This window comes from Eleutherodactylus coqui, chromosome 8 (genome assembly GCF_035609145.1).
Source record: "Eleutherodactylus coqui strain aEleCoq1 chromosome 8, aEleCoq1.hap1, whole genome shotgun sequence".
NCBI lineage: Eukaryota > Metazoa > Chordata > Amphibia > Anura > Eleutherodactylidae > Eleutherodactylus > Eleutherodactylus coqui.
In genome coordinates, this window is record NC_089844.1 from 96,805,974 (window position 1) to 96,826,457 (window position 20,484).

General features: G+C 39.8%; 1 protein-coding gene across 1 annotated transcript in view; it reads left to right on the forward strand.

Moving 5' to 3' along the window:
• ADAM23 (ADAM metallopeptidase domain 23) overlaps nt 1-19,897 on the forward strand; it is a 175,961-nt gene extending 156,064 nt beyond the window's left edge. The window contains exon 25 of the mRNA XM_066577434.1: nt 19,184-19,897. Within this exon, the coding sequence (XP_066433531.1) occupies nt 19,184-19,326 (143 nt within the window). The 3' untranslated portion in view covers nt 19,327-19,897. The remainder of the gene's footprint in view (nt 1-19,183) is intronic.
• Nucleotides 19,898-20,484: the final 587 nt, after the last annotated feature.

Below are 20,484 nucleotides of genomic sequence, written 5' to 3' on the forward strand. Positions count from 1 at the left end.
TTTTTTTAAAATCACTTTTATTGACGATCCGCGGGTATTTATCTACCCGCGGGTGGTCAATGCATCCCTATGGGGTGCGGATCCGCGCGCCGGAGAAGAGTTAAAATCCGCTGCGGATTTTAATTCTTATTTTCCCCGTGGACATGAGCCCTTACTTGAAGCTCCTGGGGCACCATACAAAACCTGTAACAGGGCCCCCAACTATAATGCTTTATTCATAGTACTGGGCTCCCTATATGGAGAAGAGAGCCCTTATGAACCCCCTAAGGCCCCTGGGCCCGGGTGCAACCGCATCCCCTATAGTTACGCCCCCTAGATGGTTGGCTGAGATGTACAGTATGCACATGTTAATAGGGCCAACAACTGTTCTACTAGCCAGCCAAATGTTAAAATGATTTAGTTAGATAATATGTCAATAAAAATCAGAATTCACATTTACGCTTTTACTGATTTTCAGAGTACCAGGTTGGTTTATTGTGCTTAAATGTGTACAAAAATAGTCTTTTACCCTGTTCTATATCAGTCGTGTGGCCATGATCTACTGTAATTTGTATCTATGTGAATTCACTTGACAGTACCTGTTAAGGGTAAAGTTTTTTTTGTTTCATGTAGCCTTAATAGATGCTATGTAATACATCTTTGTGTAGTTTGATTTTTGTAACCTGTTGTAGATGTAGTTATAAGTTGTTTTTTTTGTCATTGTGTAACGGTAAAGTCTTTAGTATGGGGAATATTATTGACTGTCCTACACAAACACGGCAAGGAAGTAATTCTATTTAATACTACTATGTTATGCAGATATTTATTGGTTTGGACATATAAAAATGTCGAAATCTCGTTAGTAGACTGCATCAATAAACATATCAGTATTAAATATCCTTTTCATAGAATGTACTACAGGTTTAAGTAATACTTTATCATTGTGCTTCCGAACCATCGAACTGTTATTGTTGGCAGATGTTTTAATGGTATGTACCAAATATGTTTACTGCAGGTAAGTACCGTACTATAAGACTTTTCTAGTGGACACAAAGCTTGCTTTAATAAGAGCGCTTGTCACTATTTGCATGTTTGCCTTTTTTAGGAGTTTTCTGTTCTATTGTTTCGAACCTATGAATGCATTCCAATAGGTGAACTGGCGTAAAAGCAACACACACATAGGAAAGTGTCCAGAGCCAAAACTAAGGATAATTGTAACAGTTTTGCTAAAGAAGATACTTAGGAATAGCTTACCATTGTTAACTACACAGTAATTAGGATGTGAAAGAACATCATTCTTAGAACAAAGCTCATTTTTGTATAGCACTTGCCGTTTCAGGTAACCACTTACTATAAAAAGTGCAGTGAGAGGTGTTATCATTTGTACATAGGCATTGATGTATACCTCTGCTTTGGAGGCGCATATCAATATGTTAGGGAATTGCATTGCAGTACCAGCTGAATCAACCTTGGAATGACTGTACGGAGTATAATACGCTGCCCCAGAGTTGTACGAGGCTTGCATGAAGCAAAGCATTGCTTCTAGCAGAGAATGTCTCCGTACATACAGTATAGTGTATTGTCCAGTGGAGCAATGCACAGGGGGCCATGTGTCTACATACTAAGGAGATGTACAGCCTTTGTGGTCTAATATACATGCTCTGTGCACTGGATCTGACATTTGCATTAGCCCTTAGTCACAGCAAAATCTAATTTACCATTCTCGGTGTCCTGTCAGCAGGCTACAGACAGTAGATATGTAACTTCCCAACAGGCTCCAAGGGGAACCGCTGGGATTGTGATTTCTCCAATGATTTACCTGGTTTCTCCATTTCTAACTTATGCTCTTCTAATTTCTCCTACCTCCATCATAGGTTATAAGACTATTTAAGAAAATTGTAGATAATGCAAATCCCTAATTAATAGGCATGTGCACCTCCAAATTTGAGTTAGGATTGAACACATCATTAACATTAAGTGGATTTTCAGCAAGATTGTTTTTCCCTAAATCTATTTTTTTTTATAACTCATGTACCAATAATACTTTTATATCGCCACTAATCTAGGCAGAGATTACATTAATAACATGTTTGAGACAGTCACTTTAAACTTGCCCTTTAACCCCCCAACAGTCACGTTACAATTGGAAAAACCCTCTTGAAAATGTCACTTTTTTAATTGTAGATTTTGAAGTTGGCTCATGTAAATATATTGGGGGGTTAATAGTCATAATAATATTTTTTATCTAGCACCAGCATCTTCCGCAGCACAATAGAATTCAGAGAGTACATAAAAGACATTATACAGCAACAAACTAATCAACTATTCAAACAAGAACACACAAGAGCTTGCATTCTATAGTCTTCTTGAAGACTGTACAAGGAAAACCAAATGTTACCCATTGATACACTATTATACAGTCACTTGATTTCCTAGCAGGTTATATTGTTATTTACAGTAGGCTTGGATCTATCATTAGGCAAAGTAGGCCTATGTTTGCAGTGGCTTTTGCACTATACAATGCAAAGTAAAGAGGAGTGACTATGGAGTGGCTTTCCCAAGAACCAGAGAGTAGCCACTTGAGTTACTTCTTGTTAACCTTTGCAGGGACATCTGGCTCAGAGGCTTACAGAATAGGTTGAAAGCTCTTCTCCTTTTGCAGAGGACTTGTGAAAGGCCACATCCTTCACACTTTTTGGCATTCATATGAGCCAATCAGCCTGGTTTGGGGCTCTCAAATACATAATTGATATTAGGACTGGGTGATCAATCAAATTAATTTGAATAATTCTCTGTTCTGCTGTGGAACTATTCTGATTTTCATATGGTAGATTGGGGCTGTGATGACTTGGGGTAGAGGACAGTACATGAGGAGTTGTAATGCAGGGAGGACAGTATATGGAGGCTGTGATGACTGAGGGGAGAAGACAGTACATGGAGGGCTATGATGGGGAGAGGACAGCATATGGATGCTGTGATGATTGGGAAGAAGACTGTACATGGGGGTGGGGGCTTTGATGAGGCGGCAAAGAACAGTACATGAAGAACTATAATGAGAGGGTGAAAAGACAGTTGATGGGGGCTGTGACAACTGATACTTCATGGGGGCTGTGTTTGGGGTCAGTACATAGGGGGTTCTGGGATGTCGTGTATATCTGGATAATAAATGGGGGCTGGGATGACTGTGGGCTGGATAGAACATGGAGGGCTGGAATAAACTGGGATGTGTGGATTGTACTGTACGTGGACAGCTGGGATGACTGGGCGGGTGAGGAAGTACATGGAGTGCTGTGATAAATGGGGAATGTAGAGTTCAATCCTTCATGTATATGTAAATTAAAGCATACCCCATTATTTTACATAAGAGAATCACATACACAGCAATTCCTTAATAAGTACTGATTATCAGAATCTAATTCAGAATTCAATTATAATAATCAGTTGATAATAAGGAATTGCTCTGCTTGCAATTCCCTTATGTAAAAAAATATTTCTTAATATTTTAGCTGGTTAAGCAAAAAAAAAGGATAAAAGAAAACTGAGAATAAAATTGAGAAAACATTGAAAAAAATGAGTGTTAATTTTACCAAATTGCAAAGCCCTATGTGATATATTTTAGTATCATGGAGCGTTCAAATAGAAAAGCAGAGTATGTAGACTAGACTGACTATTTCATGAAGTCTCGGCACTTACTGGACTTGCTGGTTAGATATAAGGGTTTAACTGAATGACAATATGGCAGCAGCAAGGGGAAATTGTAGATTTGCTCTGGGAATCCACCTACCTACACTTTGTATTGCATTAAATCTGTCTATATAAGGAATCTGACAATGATCTGCATGAACAAGATGTGCTGTAGATTGTAAAAGGAAGTACAATGTGACAAGGTTATGGAAATGCCAAGGTGTGACTATGAAATAATTATTTCAAGGACCCTTCAAGTTACAAGTGTTCTCTATGCTGTTTAAAGAAAATGAGCCAAAAGGATCCTAATACGCCACCTTTTTCTTTTACGTTTGCTCACTGCCTAATCTTGTTTGATGGTTCATGTAAATGTCAAAAAAAATTTCTTTGATGTTCAGAATAGTCAAATGAACACGAAGACCCTTCTTAGCATGATTAAAGTATAAATAAAGTTAACAGGGTTTATCTAGAGAAGGACAAATTAATTGTTACAACTTAGACTTTTTCATTGAGTGTTAAATTAGCAGAAGAAAGGTTATACGATGAATCCTAATACTAACGGATTGTTCTCTACCATCTGGACTAAGAGAAGAAGCAGTACACAGTAACATCATGTAATTATATTTCATTTCAGAATTTCAGTCCTATGGAATATGTAAAAGGTGATACCAATCAAAAGGAAATGCAGAAAACTAAATTGTATTATCCTTTAAACAGCCTATTACTGAAGACACTAAACCTTATTGCATAAAACTCCCCATCACCTTTTAATTGCACAATAATGTGCTGTTAACTTATTAGCAGTTAAAAGCGTAATGGAATGAGGCCAGTGTAGCAAATGTATTACAAAACTCACATTTACTAGATGAGGTGCAAACAGAGAATAAGCTGTATGTATTTCTTAGGTTAGAAAAGAAGATTATTTGCCTGCGTTTCCCTTTTGTGGTTGGTTCTTATGTTTTTCTTCCCATAATCCTTTACCACAGGTCCTAGTGCCACCAACCTTATAATAGGGTCCATCGCTGGTGCCATCCTGGTAGCAGCTATTGTCCTTGGGGGGACTGGATGGGGCTTTAAGTAAGGAACAACGCATGTCTTCTCTCAATGGCAATGCCATAACTCTTTCTGCTTACTGTATATCACATTTGAGTTTCTGCTACATGATTCTATTTCATTAATTACAAATGTTAAAACCATGAAAGTAAAGAAATTAATGCCACTTGGGTGATGGGATAGCTGTGTAAAATTGAATATGATCTAATTTTAAAGGGCCTTTGATTAGAGGCTCGGCTCATTTTGTTATTTTAGTGCTTAGATATAGTCAGTGATATCATCAGAATATTTACAGCAACGGAAGATGAGTGTTTTGTCTTATATTCATTTGTCTAATGAATGGGAACCTGTCATCGCCATTATGTTGCCCTCACCATGGGCAGCATACAGTATTATCAAGTGCTCTGATTTTACCCATATTGTATTCATTGCAGCACGATACTCAGAATAGGGAGAAAGCTGTCAATCAATGGTAGGTGGGTGGGTGCATCTCATTAATACTGCAGACTCGTGCCTCACACCAATGGTAACATGCTGCAATGATTGAACCTGCAATTTTTCCCAGAAAACAACATTTTTAGACAGAAAAAAGACCGGTATAATCAGCTTGCTTGACAATACCAAGGTGAGGACAGCATAAAAGTGATGACAGGGCCCATTTAAAGACTCACTCAGACATGTATTATATGCAATTATTGATGAAACACTGCATGTTGGATTTTCATGAATAGTAACGTGATCTAGCCTCCATAAATGCTGTAAATATCAGTAGTTCTACTTGCCTCCTGACACAGTGTCTTATCAGTTATGCCACATTAGCATTGCTGAAATAAAGGAGACTGAGTCCTTAGGAAGAACATATCTGCATATCACATAAGCAGTCTCTATACTGCAGGAGAGATCAGAAGCAAGATAGACAGCAGAGAAGCATTCCTTCCCAAGAAAGTGGTAAAGTCATTTCTTGGTTTCAAGTAACTTTTTGTTTAACAAAGTTCATAATGCCAACTTCCATCCTGTGACAGGAGGCTGCAAAGCTCCTCCTTCTCTAGTAGCGGAGATACGAGGTGTGATCCTCTGAGAAGCTATTATTATATGGTAATATTATCAACATACCTGTAGAAATGAGAAGCTGGGCACATGTCTAAACCATCCTTGAGCAGCTAGCTCTATGGCCCTCTATTTACACCATTGCACCCAAATTGGCATCACTAAGGGCATGAAAATAACTTTACCATAGTTTACTATGAAAATGGCAAACACATGATAAAAACTGCCCTTTACACCATTTGCATTTATAATGTAAGCACAAAATATTTGCAATATTATTTTGTTTCAAAATCAATTTGTTATTTCCACATCTAAATTCTAAGGATATGTATTAATTAGTTGTCTAATTGCGATGGGAGTGATGCTCTCAGGCTGCAGTTGGCTTCAAACTGAATACTAGATTATATAAAGGACATATAACAGAAATGATTGTCTTTCTGAGCTTATGTCCAAGAACAAGTATATTTATAAAATTCTTCACCTCAGACGTAATGATAGCATGCTAACAGATAATGATCTGCAATAGGGATGAGCGAGCATACTCGCTAAGGCAAACTACTCGAGCGAGTAGTGCCGTATGCGAGTACCTACCCGCTTGTCTCTAAAGATACGGCTGCCGGCGGGGAGCAGCATGGGAGAGCGGGGAGGAATGCAGGGGAGATCTCTCTCTTACTCTCTCCCACCCGCCCCCCTGCTCACTCCCCCAACTCACCGCTCACCCGCGCCGGCAGCCGAATCTTTAGAGACGAGCGGGCAGGTACTCGAATAAGGCACTACCCGCTCGAGTAGTTTGCCTTGGCGAGTATGCTCGCTCATCTCTAATCTGCAGTAATGTAAAGCTGGATTTCCTAATCTGCCAGGTTACCTGATACCCCATAAAGATATAACTGGTTGGAATATACCATGGTGCTCATACCCAATTTATGCTTTTGCCTCTTAGAATATTTTACCCATGATGTATAAAATAAATACATAAAGACATAAGTGGTGGACAGGAACCTCGGGTGCTACTTTTGGTGCTGATCTCTTGGAATTATGAACTTTGAACAAGTGCAATGAAAAGATTCCTGCAGATTGAATATGATACTATGACTTGCTAGGAAACAACACATAGCTGTTAGTCAAGGTAAAAAAAGAATCTATATTGCTAGAAAAAAAGTTCATCTTTCTCCAAAAAGCTGTCTTTGCACCCAAAGTGTCATATTTGATTTCACTTAAGAATACAATTCAATGATATTTTCCGCTGATAATGGCATATGAATCCAATGTTAATTCTTTGCTGTAGCAGAACCTCAATCACTGGCCTGGCCTAAGCACACAGCTTGACGTGCATGTTATTATTCAGGGGGACGGGAAGAGTAAAATACACTTAATCCGAGCTTTGGTGAAGGGTCTAGCTGCGGTAACCTTCCTTTCTGTATGTTTTTAATTGTCAGTTACTTACATAGTAAGCTTGGAAAACAATACTAGATTCAATGCTATATTGTTGTTAGATCCTCTACAAAGCTTACATACATGGACTGTTCCAATGCTTATGATGTTGTGAGTGAAACGTGTAATTGTTTTCTTTATCTTGATTCATTTTACAGTGAAGCTATATATTGCAAGTTCAACTAATTTGGCTCTAAAGTAAAACTGTTTAGTCACAGAGGGAAAAGAAAAAAAGAAGTAAATGTGCAACATAAATGTAGTTTCTATTGTGAACAGCTGTCCAGTTTTATGGATGTTCTTTTATGTTGCCATAGCTTCATCTTTCAGGGGCAGGCTAAGCCGGGAGCAGGAGGGCATGTGCCCTCCAGACCACTGCCCTGTACATGTTTATGACCGCAAGCAAACCTCTCCAAAGTAATGAAGGACAGATGGCTAACAGAACATGTGCAGATTGTGTTACTTTTTACTAGCATACCAAGTGGCCCTACACATGTACTGGGCGACCCGGTTGGCCCACAGATTCAGCTGGATGATGTCATCAATGCATCCTATGTGGCCCCAAGCGAAGCCCACTTCTGAGACCACCAGCTTCAGAATATCAGGGTACACTGTACAGAAGCATTTCTACCCCAGCTGGGGGTTTAGGTAGAAAAATGGCAAATAAAGATGAATATTGATAAATGTAAGGTTATGCACATGGGCAGGGGAAACAGATGTCACCAATATACACTAAACGGGGTACTGCTAGGGAAAAGTGATATGGAAAAAGACCTGGAGGTACTAGTGGATTGTAGACTAAACTGGAGTAACCAATGCCAGTCAGTTGCCACAAATGCTAACAAAGTCTTGGGGTGCATTAAAAGAGGTATAGGGGTGAGGGACGAGAACATTATTCTCCCACTATATAAGGCACTTGTCAGGCCCCACATGGAATACTGCGCACAGTTCTGGTCACCAGTGCTCAGGAGAGATGTTGCAGTGCTTGAGAGGGTTCAAAGAAGGGCAACTAAATTAATAAACGGAATGGGAGGACTAGAATACCCAAAGAGGCTATCAAAATTGGGATTATTTACCCTGGAATAAAGACGTCTAAGAGGCGATCAAATAACTTTGTATAAAGCAGAAGAAAACAGGTTTTATCACCAACTTAGGCCGCCTGCACATGAGCGGGTCGGATCCGGCAGCGAGAATTCTCGCCGCGGGACCCGACCCGAGAGCCTGCAGGGACGAGCGCGTACTCACCCGCGCCTGGCGGCCCCGGCTCTTTCATGTGCCGGCTGCCGCGCAGCCGGCGCATGCGCAGACCGGTGCCGGCGGCCGGGTGAGTGCGTGCCCCGCACAAAAATAGGACATGCCGTGGTTTGTTTGCCGCGCGAGATTTCGCGCCGCCAAACTGCGGCCGTCTGCATAGGAGTGTGTATTGTAATGCACTCCTATGCAAACTTTCAGTGGCGGCAATCCCGCGGGAAATCCCGCGGCGGGATTTCCGCCCGTGTGCAGGTGGCCATAGAAGGGGGTTCTTCACCATAAGAGCAGTGAGACTGTGGAACTCTCTGCCTGAGGAAATGGTGATGGCAAAATCCATAGAGGAGTTTAAGAGGGGACTAGATGCCTTTCTAGAGTGCTATAGGATATAGACATTAGGTGACCAGCAGGTTGTTGACCTGGGTCTTACCTTCAGGTAGAAACTATCAAAGGTTGATCCAGGGATTATTTTGAGTCAGGAAGGAATTTTTCCCCCAAATAGGCTAATTGGCTTCTGCCTCTTGGGGTTTTCGCCTTCTTCTGGATCAACAAGGGGGTTGATACAGGCTGAACTAGATGGACATTGTCTTCATTCAGTCTAACATACTATGTTACTATGTTATGTAGGAGGTTCGAAGTATAGAGTAGTAGTGGAGAGCATGTAGGTCAGTGGGGTGAAAGGGTTTATGTGATTCAAAGGGACTTAGGGCTAAATCTGATCTAGCAGGAGAGGAGCAGACAAAGTTTCAGGGACTGGTCAGAGTATGAGCATTCATGATATATTGTGAATTGGCAGAGTATAAAGGCACATGATATATTTGGACTTGACAGAGTATAATGACACAGGATATATGGGTATTTGGCCAAGTATCAAGGCATATGATATGCAGACACCTGACAGAGTATGGGAATCTCTGGTCAAAGTAAATCTGTCCTATGATAGAACCAAATGGCATCAATGGGACCAACCTACTGGCAGCCCTTCACCTCAGAAATGTCACATACATACCTTGCATGGCTCATGTTATGAACCTGGTATTGCAGTACTTCCTAAACAATTGCTGGAAAAGGTTATGAAACTCTACTTGCATTTTCAATTCACACCCAGCTGCCTCTGGTCTGGCAGAGGTGCAGTAACAGCTAGCTGCCCTATCTATGACATACCTACACAATGGAATTTGACGTCACACATGTTGCAGATGCTAAACCAGCAGCATAGAGCAATCATGGACTACCAGATATGTATACCATTAGCAAGCACTGTATGGAGGTTGGTCACATGATGTCTGTGGAGTGGCTGCAGTTCAAAGATTTTTCTGCCATTTTAGTCTTTTTTGTGGAAGCGACCAAAATGGTCAGTCGTGATGATGCACTAATCAGTAGGACCATCCCTGTTTACCTGTCTGCCTGGAACAGATGCTACAGGGCCTCAGGGACAATAACATGTCACAGCAGGAGGAGGAGGAAGAGCTACCAATCTGCAAACTGACTGGCCAGTCCACCATTACTCAACACTGCAGGGTAGGGGCCTTTCGGCAAAAAAGTAGGGGGTCTTCTCCAACACATTTTGCCACTCATGTAAAAAGTATGGAAGAGGGTGAGCAGGAGGAGAAAGAAAAGGACAAAGAGGAGGGAGATAATATAGGCCCAGAAGCAAGAGAGGGGGGGCTACGCAATGTTGCTTTCATCCATTTCTAACTCCAGTTATTCTATGTGGATGGTGGAACCAGTTGGCGCACATGCTTAGGCCTGACACTGAGGAATGCGGGCCATCACCCCTATGTACTTTGGGACATGTGAGCATTTCTATGCTGCAGTGCTTGCAGAAGGACTGTTGCATAGCCCACATCAAAGCAACAGATCATTACTGGGTGGTCACCCTCCTTGATCACTGCTACAAGGCAAAAATGACAAATCTAATTCTAGCAGTGGAAAGAGACCTCAAAATGCAGTAGTATAAGGACAGACTGTTAAGCAGCTGGAGCATAGCATTTCCTCATGGTCGTGGGGATGCATCCTCAAAGGATTGCAGCTCTGCAACTTATGGCGGATGTACAGGAAGCTGCCACCGCAGCACTACCACTGGTGGAAGGGAAAGTCTAACAGAGGTGTGCACAGTTTTTTCAGCTCATTGCAGCCTGCAGCAACCGCACAGGGTAGGAGTCACAGTCACAGGCAGCACTTATCCATGATGTTCCAACAGTATATTAGCTCATGCGTGGTTGTACTCAGACATAATATTGACCAATTTGACTTCAGGGTATCTAAGCTGGACAAGAGCTTGCACAAAATATTTTAGAGGTGCTTGCCTGTTCTGCTACCAGTGTGTTATCAGAAGGGGTGTTCAGCACAGCTGAGGTTGTGATAACTGACAGATGCATTTGCCTGTCCACATTTCTTATTAAAAAAATGAACAAGGGGTAGATACCGTATCACCTGGCTTCTGCAACTCCATGGCATATTTCACTGATTAGTTAGCACACTGGCAATATTTACTCACATATGACTAAGCGTAGATTTGTATTAAAAACCACAAGGTGCTGGTGGTGATGGTTATGCTGCTGCTCTTCTTCTCCAGCTTCTTCCATGTTTCCTTTTCCTACTGCTACCCCAAATGAAAAATATGTCAATATGGAAAACTGAGCTACAGCTCTTATGTTTCCACAAAGAGCATGCTCTACCTTCAAGGTTCTGTTGTTGCTGGTGGTGGAACTCCTGCTGCGCTTCTTCTCCTGCTTCTGCCATGTTTTCTCCTCCCCCCCCCCCAATTTAAAAAATGTCAAAATGGAAATACAGAGAGGCACACTTTGTCTTCAAGGTGCTGTTGCTTGTGGTGGTAGCGGAACTGCTACTGCTGTCTTTCACCTGCTTCCACATTGTTTCCTCCTCCTCATTTTCCCGAACAAAAAATTTCTAAAGCACAAAAAACAGCTTTAGCTCTACAACTTTTCCTTGGAGAAGTCCCATGCTTGGCTTTTCCATTGGAAAGGACTTTGTCCTTTGCAAAATTTATGACTTTGCTTTTAAAAAAAATACCACATCTGCTGTCTCCCTTGGCATAATTTTTGGTAGCTCTTCTGCTTTTGCTTGGAGGAGGCCCGTGCTTGGTTATTCTATTCAGCTGGTAGAATTTGACCATTGAAAATATATGACATTGCTTTTAAAACAAGTGTCATGCCTGCTGTCTCACTTAGTGTAATATATGGTAGCTTTACAGCTGTTCCTTGTAGCAGGCCCATGCTTAACTGTTCTATTCATCTGGTAAAATTTGTCCTTGGAACATTTATGGTATTGCTTTTATAGCAAGCACCGCACCTGCAGTCTTCCTTGGCATAACTTTTGATCTAGGAGACCGTATGTGAGCATTCTTTTGATTTTAGTGATGCCCGTATGTGACAAGTGCCCTTCACACCACTGTATACTATTTTTACCAATTTTTTAGAAGGAGCACAATATTCCCCAAATGTGTTGCTGTATTCCCATTGTGGACCTTCTGGAGGGCAAATTACTGATCCCATTTTTTACTCCCATTGACTTTAATGGGAGTCGGAATCAGCTGTCCAGATGCATAGTGATTTTGGTGAAATCAGCCTGATCCTAACACAAACCGATTATTCCACTAATCACTTGTCATCACTAGCCATGGCAAGCTAAATTATAACCTCCATTGCTTACATTACTTACTGTGTTAGAGAACTTGAAAATGGGACAACAGAAGTACATTTCTGTAACTGTTTGCTTAAATAAGTGGTATATGTTAGAATAAAAATAAAATTATCTACTTACTTTAGAAGTCCCCTGCCATTACCAGTAGAGATTCCCTGCTCTCCAGGTCATATTTACACTGCTCAACTAAAGACACACAATTACTGCAGAGGCATAAACAAGGATTGGCGTAGCTGGAAACCTTTATTACATTTACTTCAATTCATGACTAAACTGATTATTTATTATATATGTAAAGGGCCATCTTACATATATTTCGAATATTAGTCAAATGGAATGCTAAGCTTGCACTGAAACCTATAGCAATGATTGCATATATCACTGTCATAAGGAATTACCATAGTTTTTTCTGGTTGTTAGGGTTACTTTTTCCCTTTTTAGGTTTAGGTTCAGCCATTAAACCCAAGATTATATTTGTTCCAGGCCTTGGCACATAGTAGCAGTGCCAGAATTAGAGATACAAATGTGAATTAAATAATAATGCAATATATACCATATGCAATAGATATACATTTACTATATACATATTAATGTATATAATAGGCATATGAAAAACATAACTTGATCCTTGTCTTATATCTAGACAATGTGATTTCTAGACAGCAATCCATAGGTTAGATGAGCCTGTGGGAACATCTTGGTTTCTCATGTTGGCGTCTTGTGCTTTTATGAAGACTATAAGGACCCAATTTTCTTTAGTATGAAATGTAAAATTGTAACATTCCTTATCGATTCGGAGGGTCTATTCCAAGACGATACATTATACTATGAATAGTTACATTATGTAGCAAAAATAAAACAAGTCCTACTAAACTAATTTTTACAGCCATTGATTAAAGATACATGTATCTCTACTTAAGCAATGCTCTTCACTGGTCTGTACATAGAGGAAGGTGATGTGTATAGCAGGCAGCTATGAATTATACTATAGATTTATTTCTAGCCCCATTGTGTCAACGCTATACAGCCACTATTCAATCACTAGTGCATTTGAACATACAGATAGTAGATGTTCTCTTAACAATTGCATCTTATGAAACTGCTATGTGCTCCAGCCACAAGATATGTATCTGTGTACATTACTGTCTCTTCGTAACATAAATTTTCAACAATTCCATTTTCAGCTTTCCAAATGTATGGTTTATGTTCCAACCAAGATATAGGAGACTATAGACAGAACTTAAAATCTGGAAAATGTTGAAAATATGTAGTGATAGTAACAATAATGTGGATTGTGTAGTACAGGCGTGTATAAAGCAGAATTGGATATCATCAGTCAATGCATGAATCAGAGTTTTCTTGTTTGCAGTCAGTTTGGGAAATAAGAATCCAGCGGTGTCCAGCTAGTGAAGGGTAGAGCTGCTCATATTCTAATCTGTATTAACAATTCTTGAAGCCTTCTGCTGGCTGTTTTTTTGCAGTCTTGTACAAACCAAGACATTTACATTTTTTTATAGATAGAGCAGTGTGAGGCCTTAGTCACACGGGCGTTTTTTCGCGCGATTTGCGGATCGCATGACGGATGCGCATCCGCAAATCGCGTGACCGCGGCCCAAAAATCGCCCGAAAATCTGCTCCTAGCCGCGTTTCATTATAAACGGGCCGGAGCTGTCCATCGCATTGCATTCAATGGAGCCGGCAATACAGCCGGCTCCATTGAAAGCAATGCGCTGCGGGCGATCGCGGGATGAATTGTCGGGAAGGGCTTAAATATATAAGCCCTTCCCTGCAATTCATCCAGAAATGTGTTAAAATAAAAAATATATATATACTCACCTTGTCCCGGTAGATGGAGTTCAGCGCGGCCGGCCTGCAGTGGGTGTGAAGGGGGTGTGAGTCAGACCTGCCCCTGATTGGCTCAGCGCTGAGCCAATCAGAGGCAGGTCTCACTCACACCCATGTGCAGTGGGTGTGAAGGGGGTGTGAGTCAGACCTGCCCCTGATTGGCTCAGCGCTGAGCCAATCAGAGGCAGGTCTCACTCACACCCATTCATGAATTCATGAGCGCAGAAAAAGCGCTCGTGTCCGATACCATTGCAAAGCAATCAATGGTTTTAAAAAATCGCCGGATGCATGCGCAAATCGCGCGAAAAAACGCCCGTCTGACTGAGGCCTGAGGGCGTATTTTTTTTTGGGACAAGCTGTAAATTTTCATCCGTACCACTTTATTCCATTTTTTGGAAAGGTGAACAAAAAAATTGCAATTTTGAAATTATATTTACAGAACATTTGTATTACAGTACGATAAATTGTGTTTTCCTTTAACTTGGCCCTTAACCTAACATGTCGCAAGATTTAAAAGAGCGTAAGCCCCCAACTGATGCCATCTGTTACATAGGCTCCCATGTTAAAGACACATATACATTTATAGTACACCTTTTTTATTGGATGCCATTTTCTTCAGATGCCATTTGTAGGCTCCAACGTTTAACAACAACATGTATGCTTAATATGTTTTTGCTCAATGGAGCAAGAATGTATAATTTTATATGATGAGAAATTTTGGATTCTTAACTAAATTCAAGCCAAGTTAAGGGTGGATACATTTGTACTTTCTATTGCTTTCTGTTGTTTTGTTGTTTTTTTAACACAATAAAGCCTTTTCAATAGGAAAGGGATTTTTTTATTATTTTTTATTTTATTTTTCTTTACATTTTATTTAGTCCCGTTAAGATACTAGACTATGTGATCAATCAGCTTGCTCATTCATATAATATATACTGCAATACTTCTGTACTGCAATGTATTATGCATTTATGCTTGTCAGCATAACGCTGACAGTCATCCTCTTAGGTCTTGAGTACAAAATTTTAAGACCTGGGTGCTTCATTAGACCTCCAGCTGCCATCACAACCTTTTGACACCCCACCATTGCATTACAGGGGTGCAGATGGTGTGTCTCACTGCTTACATAACGTGGTTGCTATTGACTACTGCAGCATCTGAAGGGGTAAACCACTTGGATCCCTGTTATCTCTGATCCTGGCCATTGCAAGTAGTTGTCAGCTGTAGGTCCAGCTTCTAAGCATGCTCCATCTCAGCACCATAAATATATGGTGGTTCTCGGGAACAAATCGCCAGCTGTGCAGTATATCTATGGCACAGGTGGAAAGGGGTTAAAGGTTGTCCTGTTTTTATATTTTCATGTTATAGTATAATAATTATAACTGCATTTTCTCAGTAATACAAGAAGGATTATTCTATGAAGCAAGTAATTTAATAGAATTTCTCAACAGAAGAGGAAACACATTTTATTAACATTAAACACATATGAAGATGCAATGCTTTTCACTTTGTATCTACTTAAAAAAACTGCAACTGTATTTTACAGTGGTCCTTCAATTTCTAATATTAAATAGTTCAATGATGGCCATTGTAATATAAAACTATTCACTTTAAACCATAACCTTATGCAAAACTGGTGGAGTCACTCCAGTGAAAGCACATTTTTTCCATCCCTGCACCCCTCACCTGATTGTCTATCATACTTTGGAGGTCTCCCTAGTATATTGCAGCTACTTCCATGCAGTGCAGCCTCCTGTTTGATACTTATCAGGCACCATGTTAATGCTTACATTTCTCTTTGCTTTCTCTTTCACTATTCTGTGCTTTCAATTCCATGATGCCTCAGCACAACATCACATGAGCAGCTAGAGCCTATACCATCTCTTACTGCTGTGAGGACACTGTAATTATCATTACTTTATATATTCCCCTAAATAAGCTAGAGACCATAGGTATACAGTCAAGAGGCTGAGCTATCATCTCCATCATTAAAACTGTGGGACAGCAGCCACTAATAATCAGCAGTAACTATGACAGGAATTTCTGGGACCCTCTCTAAAGAATTTGTGTGGTAGGGTTCATCAGACAGGAATTATGCTGACTGAAAAACTGTACTTTTTGAAAGCCAAGTAAACTTCTGGTGGTCAGAATGAGATCACATAACCTACCTGAGGAGAAGGGTGTAGGACTCCAGGAATTTCAGATGGAAATGAATAAGTAAATAAGGTAATACTAGCTGACATATATATACTGGGGCCTAGTTATACAGTACAATGATTGAAAAAATTTCACTAGAGTGGCTCTTTAAATAAAATAAAGAAAAAAAGAGGATTAAAGAAAATGAAGGCCATACATACAGATAACATAAGAATAAAGCAATTCCTTCAATATCACAGTCAGAAATAGCAGAAGAAGGCTGCAAATCGCATTCTGCGTTGAGGCTCAGAGTTTCTTCAAGATCCTGTATAGTATACATAGTGCACCAGAAAATAAATTAGAGCCTCCTTCACCTAGTGTCTAAAGGAGCAGCTCATCCTGCCACTAGTACAGGGCAGTACAGAACATGTAGGCTTGTGATATACTACAGAGGGGTGCTACAAGACAGCTAGTCAGTAATACAGGTGTTTCACCAGTGATTGCCTGGATCTTTCAGTCAATCCCATATGCCGCTGATCCAGACTGTCTGTGGCTTGTACCATATGTGGAATTTGGATTCAAGATACAGTGGCCTAGGAAAGACCATTGTATATTGAAAGTATTGCATCCTGAGGCCATTGTCACTTGAGGGACACCAACAATCCTGATTTGGATACAGTACACAATATGTTGCATGCAATTATAATTTGCACACATGATAACAATCCACTAATGCCTTGTTTTTTTCTATGTATATTACCCATTTCCTTCATTGTGCTATTCGGGTGTGTTTTTAAGATATAGCTGAAAAAGATTAGTAGTTCCAATGAACTTTTAGATTGATAAACAGGCTGATAATAATCAACCTTAAAACCAATAACATCAGGTTTATCAAAGATAAGATAATGGAAAATCACAGGATAATAGAGGCATACCAAGGTCTACAGTCATACTTCTTCATTTAATGGGTTATATTGCACTCTATAAACCCAGGCAGAAAGATAGATTGTTGTGAACATTAGATCTTGGAGTAAAAGCAGTTCATATAATGGCAGCTGTTACTGTATAAACAGCCATTTGGTTAACCTTTAAATTATAATGAAAGCTCTACTTCGAATGAAAAATAGATGAGGGCAGAATAGTTGAAGGGGTTCCTCTGGCAATTTTTATTGATGACTAATCCTCACGATAGGTCATCAATAGTTGAAGGAGTTCTTCAGGCAATTTTTATTGATGACCTATCCTCACAATAGGTCATCAACAGTTGATCGGCTGGGGTCTTCTGCTTGGGGCCCTGGCCAGTCAATTGTTTAGGCACCCACTGTTACCGCCACAACATAGTATACAGAACAGAAGCAGATTGCTCCAACCTCGGTGATGGTAATTTCAGGAGCAGCTCCCATTAAATTCAACACAAGGTTGAGCCTACAATTACCAGTACTGGCTACTACACAGGGGTCGAAGCGATCTGCTTCCACTCCATACACGGTGTGTTTTGAAAGTGACAGTGGGTGCCTGAACAGCTGATTGGCCAGGGTTCTCTGCCTTCCTCTGGATCAATTGGGGAAAATGTAGAGTTCTATGATTTACCTACCCCCTGCTTTCTTCCACATGCTTTCCTCTGGTTTATATGGATGGACAAATGTTTTTTTTCTCAGTGGCTGTAACAAACGTAGCATAGGGTGTGTAAAACATCTGATGATAATGACATCCTCAGACTTCTTCAAGACGATAATAAGTAGGATACTCTGTGTTGTCTATTAGTGAGTTCTAGAGAAAATAGTCCTTGGTCCTTTATACGAATAGTCAGATAAAGGAGCTGAGTTGAGCATTCTTTATCACATGATGACGTTATTCCATGTAACAAAATGAAAGAGTCTTCGATTATTGTGGTTTTTGAGGACCTGGTTGCTTCAGTAAGCTTATACAAATGTAGAAACCGGCATTAGTAAATTCTACAGCGCCTATCTCTCTGCATATAAATGTATGTATATTAGTACACGTATATATTTATATGCCATATTTGTGCTTTTTCAGCTCACGTATATTTACGACTGCCTGCTTTTATCTTGTGTCTTAGAGATGTGTTAAAAATCACTTTTTCTGTTTGGGTTAATTAAACTATTCACAAGCGTGTCACAGAACACACGGCTGCATATGCATATTTTAATACTACTGTTCTGTGTTTTGCATGTGAAACTAGTGGCGGTAGTGGTGCATATGCCAAGTGTTACCAGACTGAATGCATGAGCCCTTTTGCTTGATGCCCCACATAAAGCCAGATATTAGGGAGGTTGCACCCAGTGTATGTTGCCTTGTAATGTCATGCTATATTTCTTTACAGACTTCCACTGTATAAGGAGAATGGACATAAGTGCGCTGCGTACTGACCATTTAACAAAAACTTTAGAGCAGTAATTTCTTTACTAACCAATTAATAAGTCCATTCCCCTTGGTGTGCATTAACTTTGTGGAAAACCTTCACAAATTTATTTTTATTTTTATGTACAAATTGGTTGGCTTCTATGGTAGAGCAGAGGTCACTGACTGGCACTGTGGTCCCTACCGTCAATATGCCTTTAAAGTCACACACTGCATCTTGTGATCATACCCTACACCAAAAATATTGAATAACTGCATGAGATGTGAAAGCACTGGCTGTGTATTAGCTGCAGAATTTCCACGTGGATTTTGCACCTGCAACACAATACCAGAAAAGTAGATTGGAATTAAACAAATCTCACAGTTTTCCGCATGACACGGATGACCATAATTGACACGATGTAGAGTCTACACTTTGCAACCATAGAGTGAAATCCATGGCAAACCCATGATAAGGTGTGTATGTAACATACAGATTCTACTATGGCCTGTGTTGCAGAAAATCCATACCCAATCTTCCCTGTGCGCAGGTACCCTAATACTTATGTAAATGCAATAGATTTCTTAACTTCTGATCATTATTCGGACACATTGCCACGTCGTGACCCACCTGCTCTGCCATGAACATAGCCGTTGCCTTGGGTTGATTAAATGTAAACTAACGATTCTTTGCTTTTCTTTCACCATTCCACCTTACTTTGATGCATTTTGGAAGAAATGTCAAAAAGAGAAGATACGACCCATCTCAGTCCGGAATATAAAGCAACTTTGCTACAACGTCTTCCTTCACTATCAATGAGCGCAAGTTCATTTCTATGTGGAATCTGCTCTATATCCTCCATCCTCCATTTACATTAAGCCTTCAACACTACAATATTGTCAATGGCTTTTTTTTATATACAGGCCTAAGAAATCATACAGCTCCTGGGAAGCGTATCGACTACAAGACATCCCATAAAATAAAATAAAAAATAAAAAATGTTAAAAAGTGCAATAGTTTTCTTCATAAAACGCAGGGCTGATTATGAGAACCATCAGAAATGTCTGATAAGCATCGTCTAGCATAAGCATGACTAACTTTCCTCAATGAACACTGGTGAAAACCCAAGGCATGTCAATTTTATTTCAAAATAGAGCAAAGCTGCATGGCACAGTGCTAACTCGGACTACCAGCTATTAGGCCAACCTTCAACACCACCACCACCAAAATATCGAAGATAGAGAAAACCAAGGAAATTATTATTTTCTGACGACAGATCATTACGTGCTTTGCAGTCTTTTAAACTAGAAGCAAACTTTTGCTGAAATCCAAGCCATGATTTCTCTGCCTCGGCAGAGTGGACATGAAGTCATTCAATTAATAACATATTATTGAGGACATGTACATATGAAAATAGAAGACTTTAAAATATCAAGTGTATGGAAAGATTTTCTGACAACAAAAGCTTTATGTGTATGTAAAAAAAAATATATATTAAAATACATTGAAATATATGCATATATTTATATGTATATAGGTATGTGCTATATATTTTCTAGATATATATGACATACGTGAATATATATACATATATATATTCTGCCCCCCTCATCTTTTTAGCATGTAGGGTAGGCACGCTGGGCTTGCATACATAAATAAGAAAGATTAAGCATGTACATGCAGGAAATTTTGGCACAAAACAGGTGTGATCTAGGGTTTGTATGCTTGAAACCAAAAACGTACACCTTTATTAAAGTATATACTGTAAATGGACATGTATTTAAGAATTCTAAATATGATTAAGTTCCATTTTTATTTTTTTTTTGTGTCAAGCAAATTTTTTGTACATAATGTATGAAAACAGAGATATAGCTACATACTCAAATTATTCACTAAAGTGCCAAGATCATATGCACATTTCTTTTATCACATCTTCTTCGTTGTGCATGTAAATATGTAACTGTTTGCATCACTTTCTTAAATAATGGATGATTTATAAGGCTGGAAAGTCAGTAAGTCAGTGTATAGATACATTT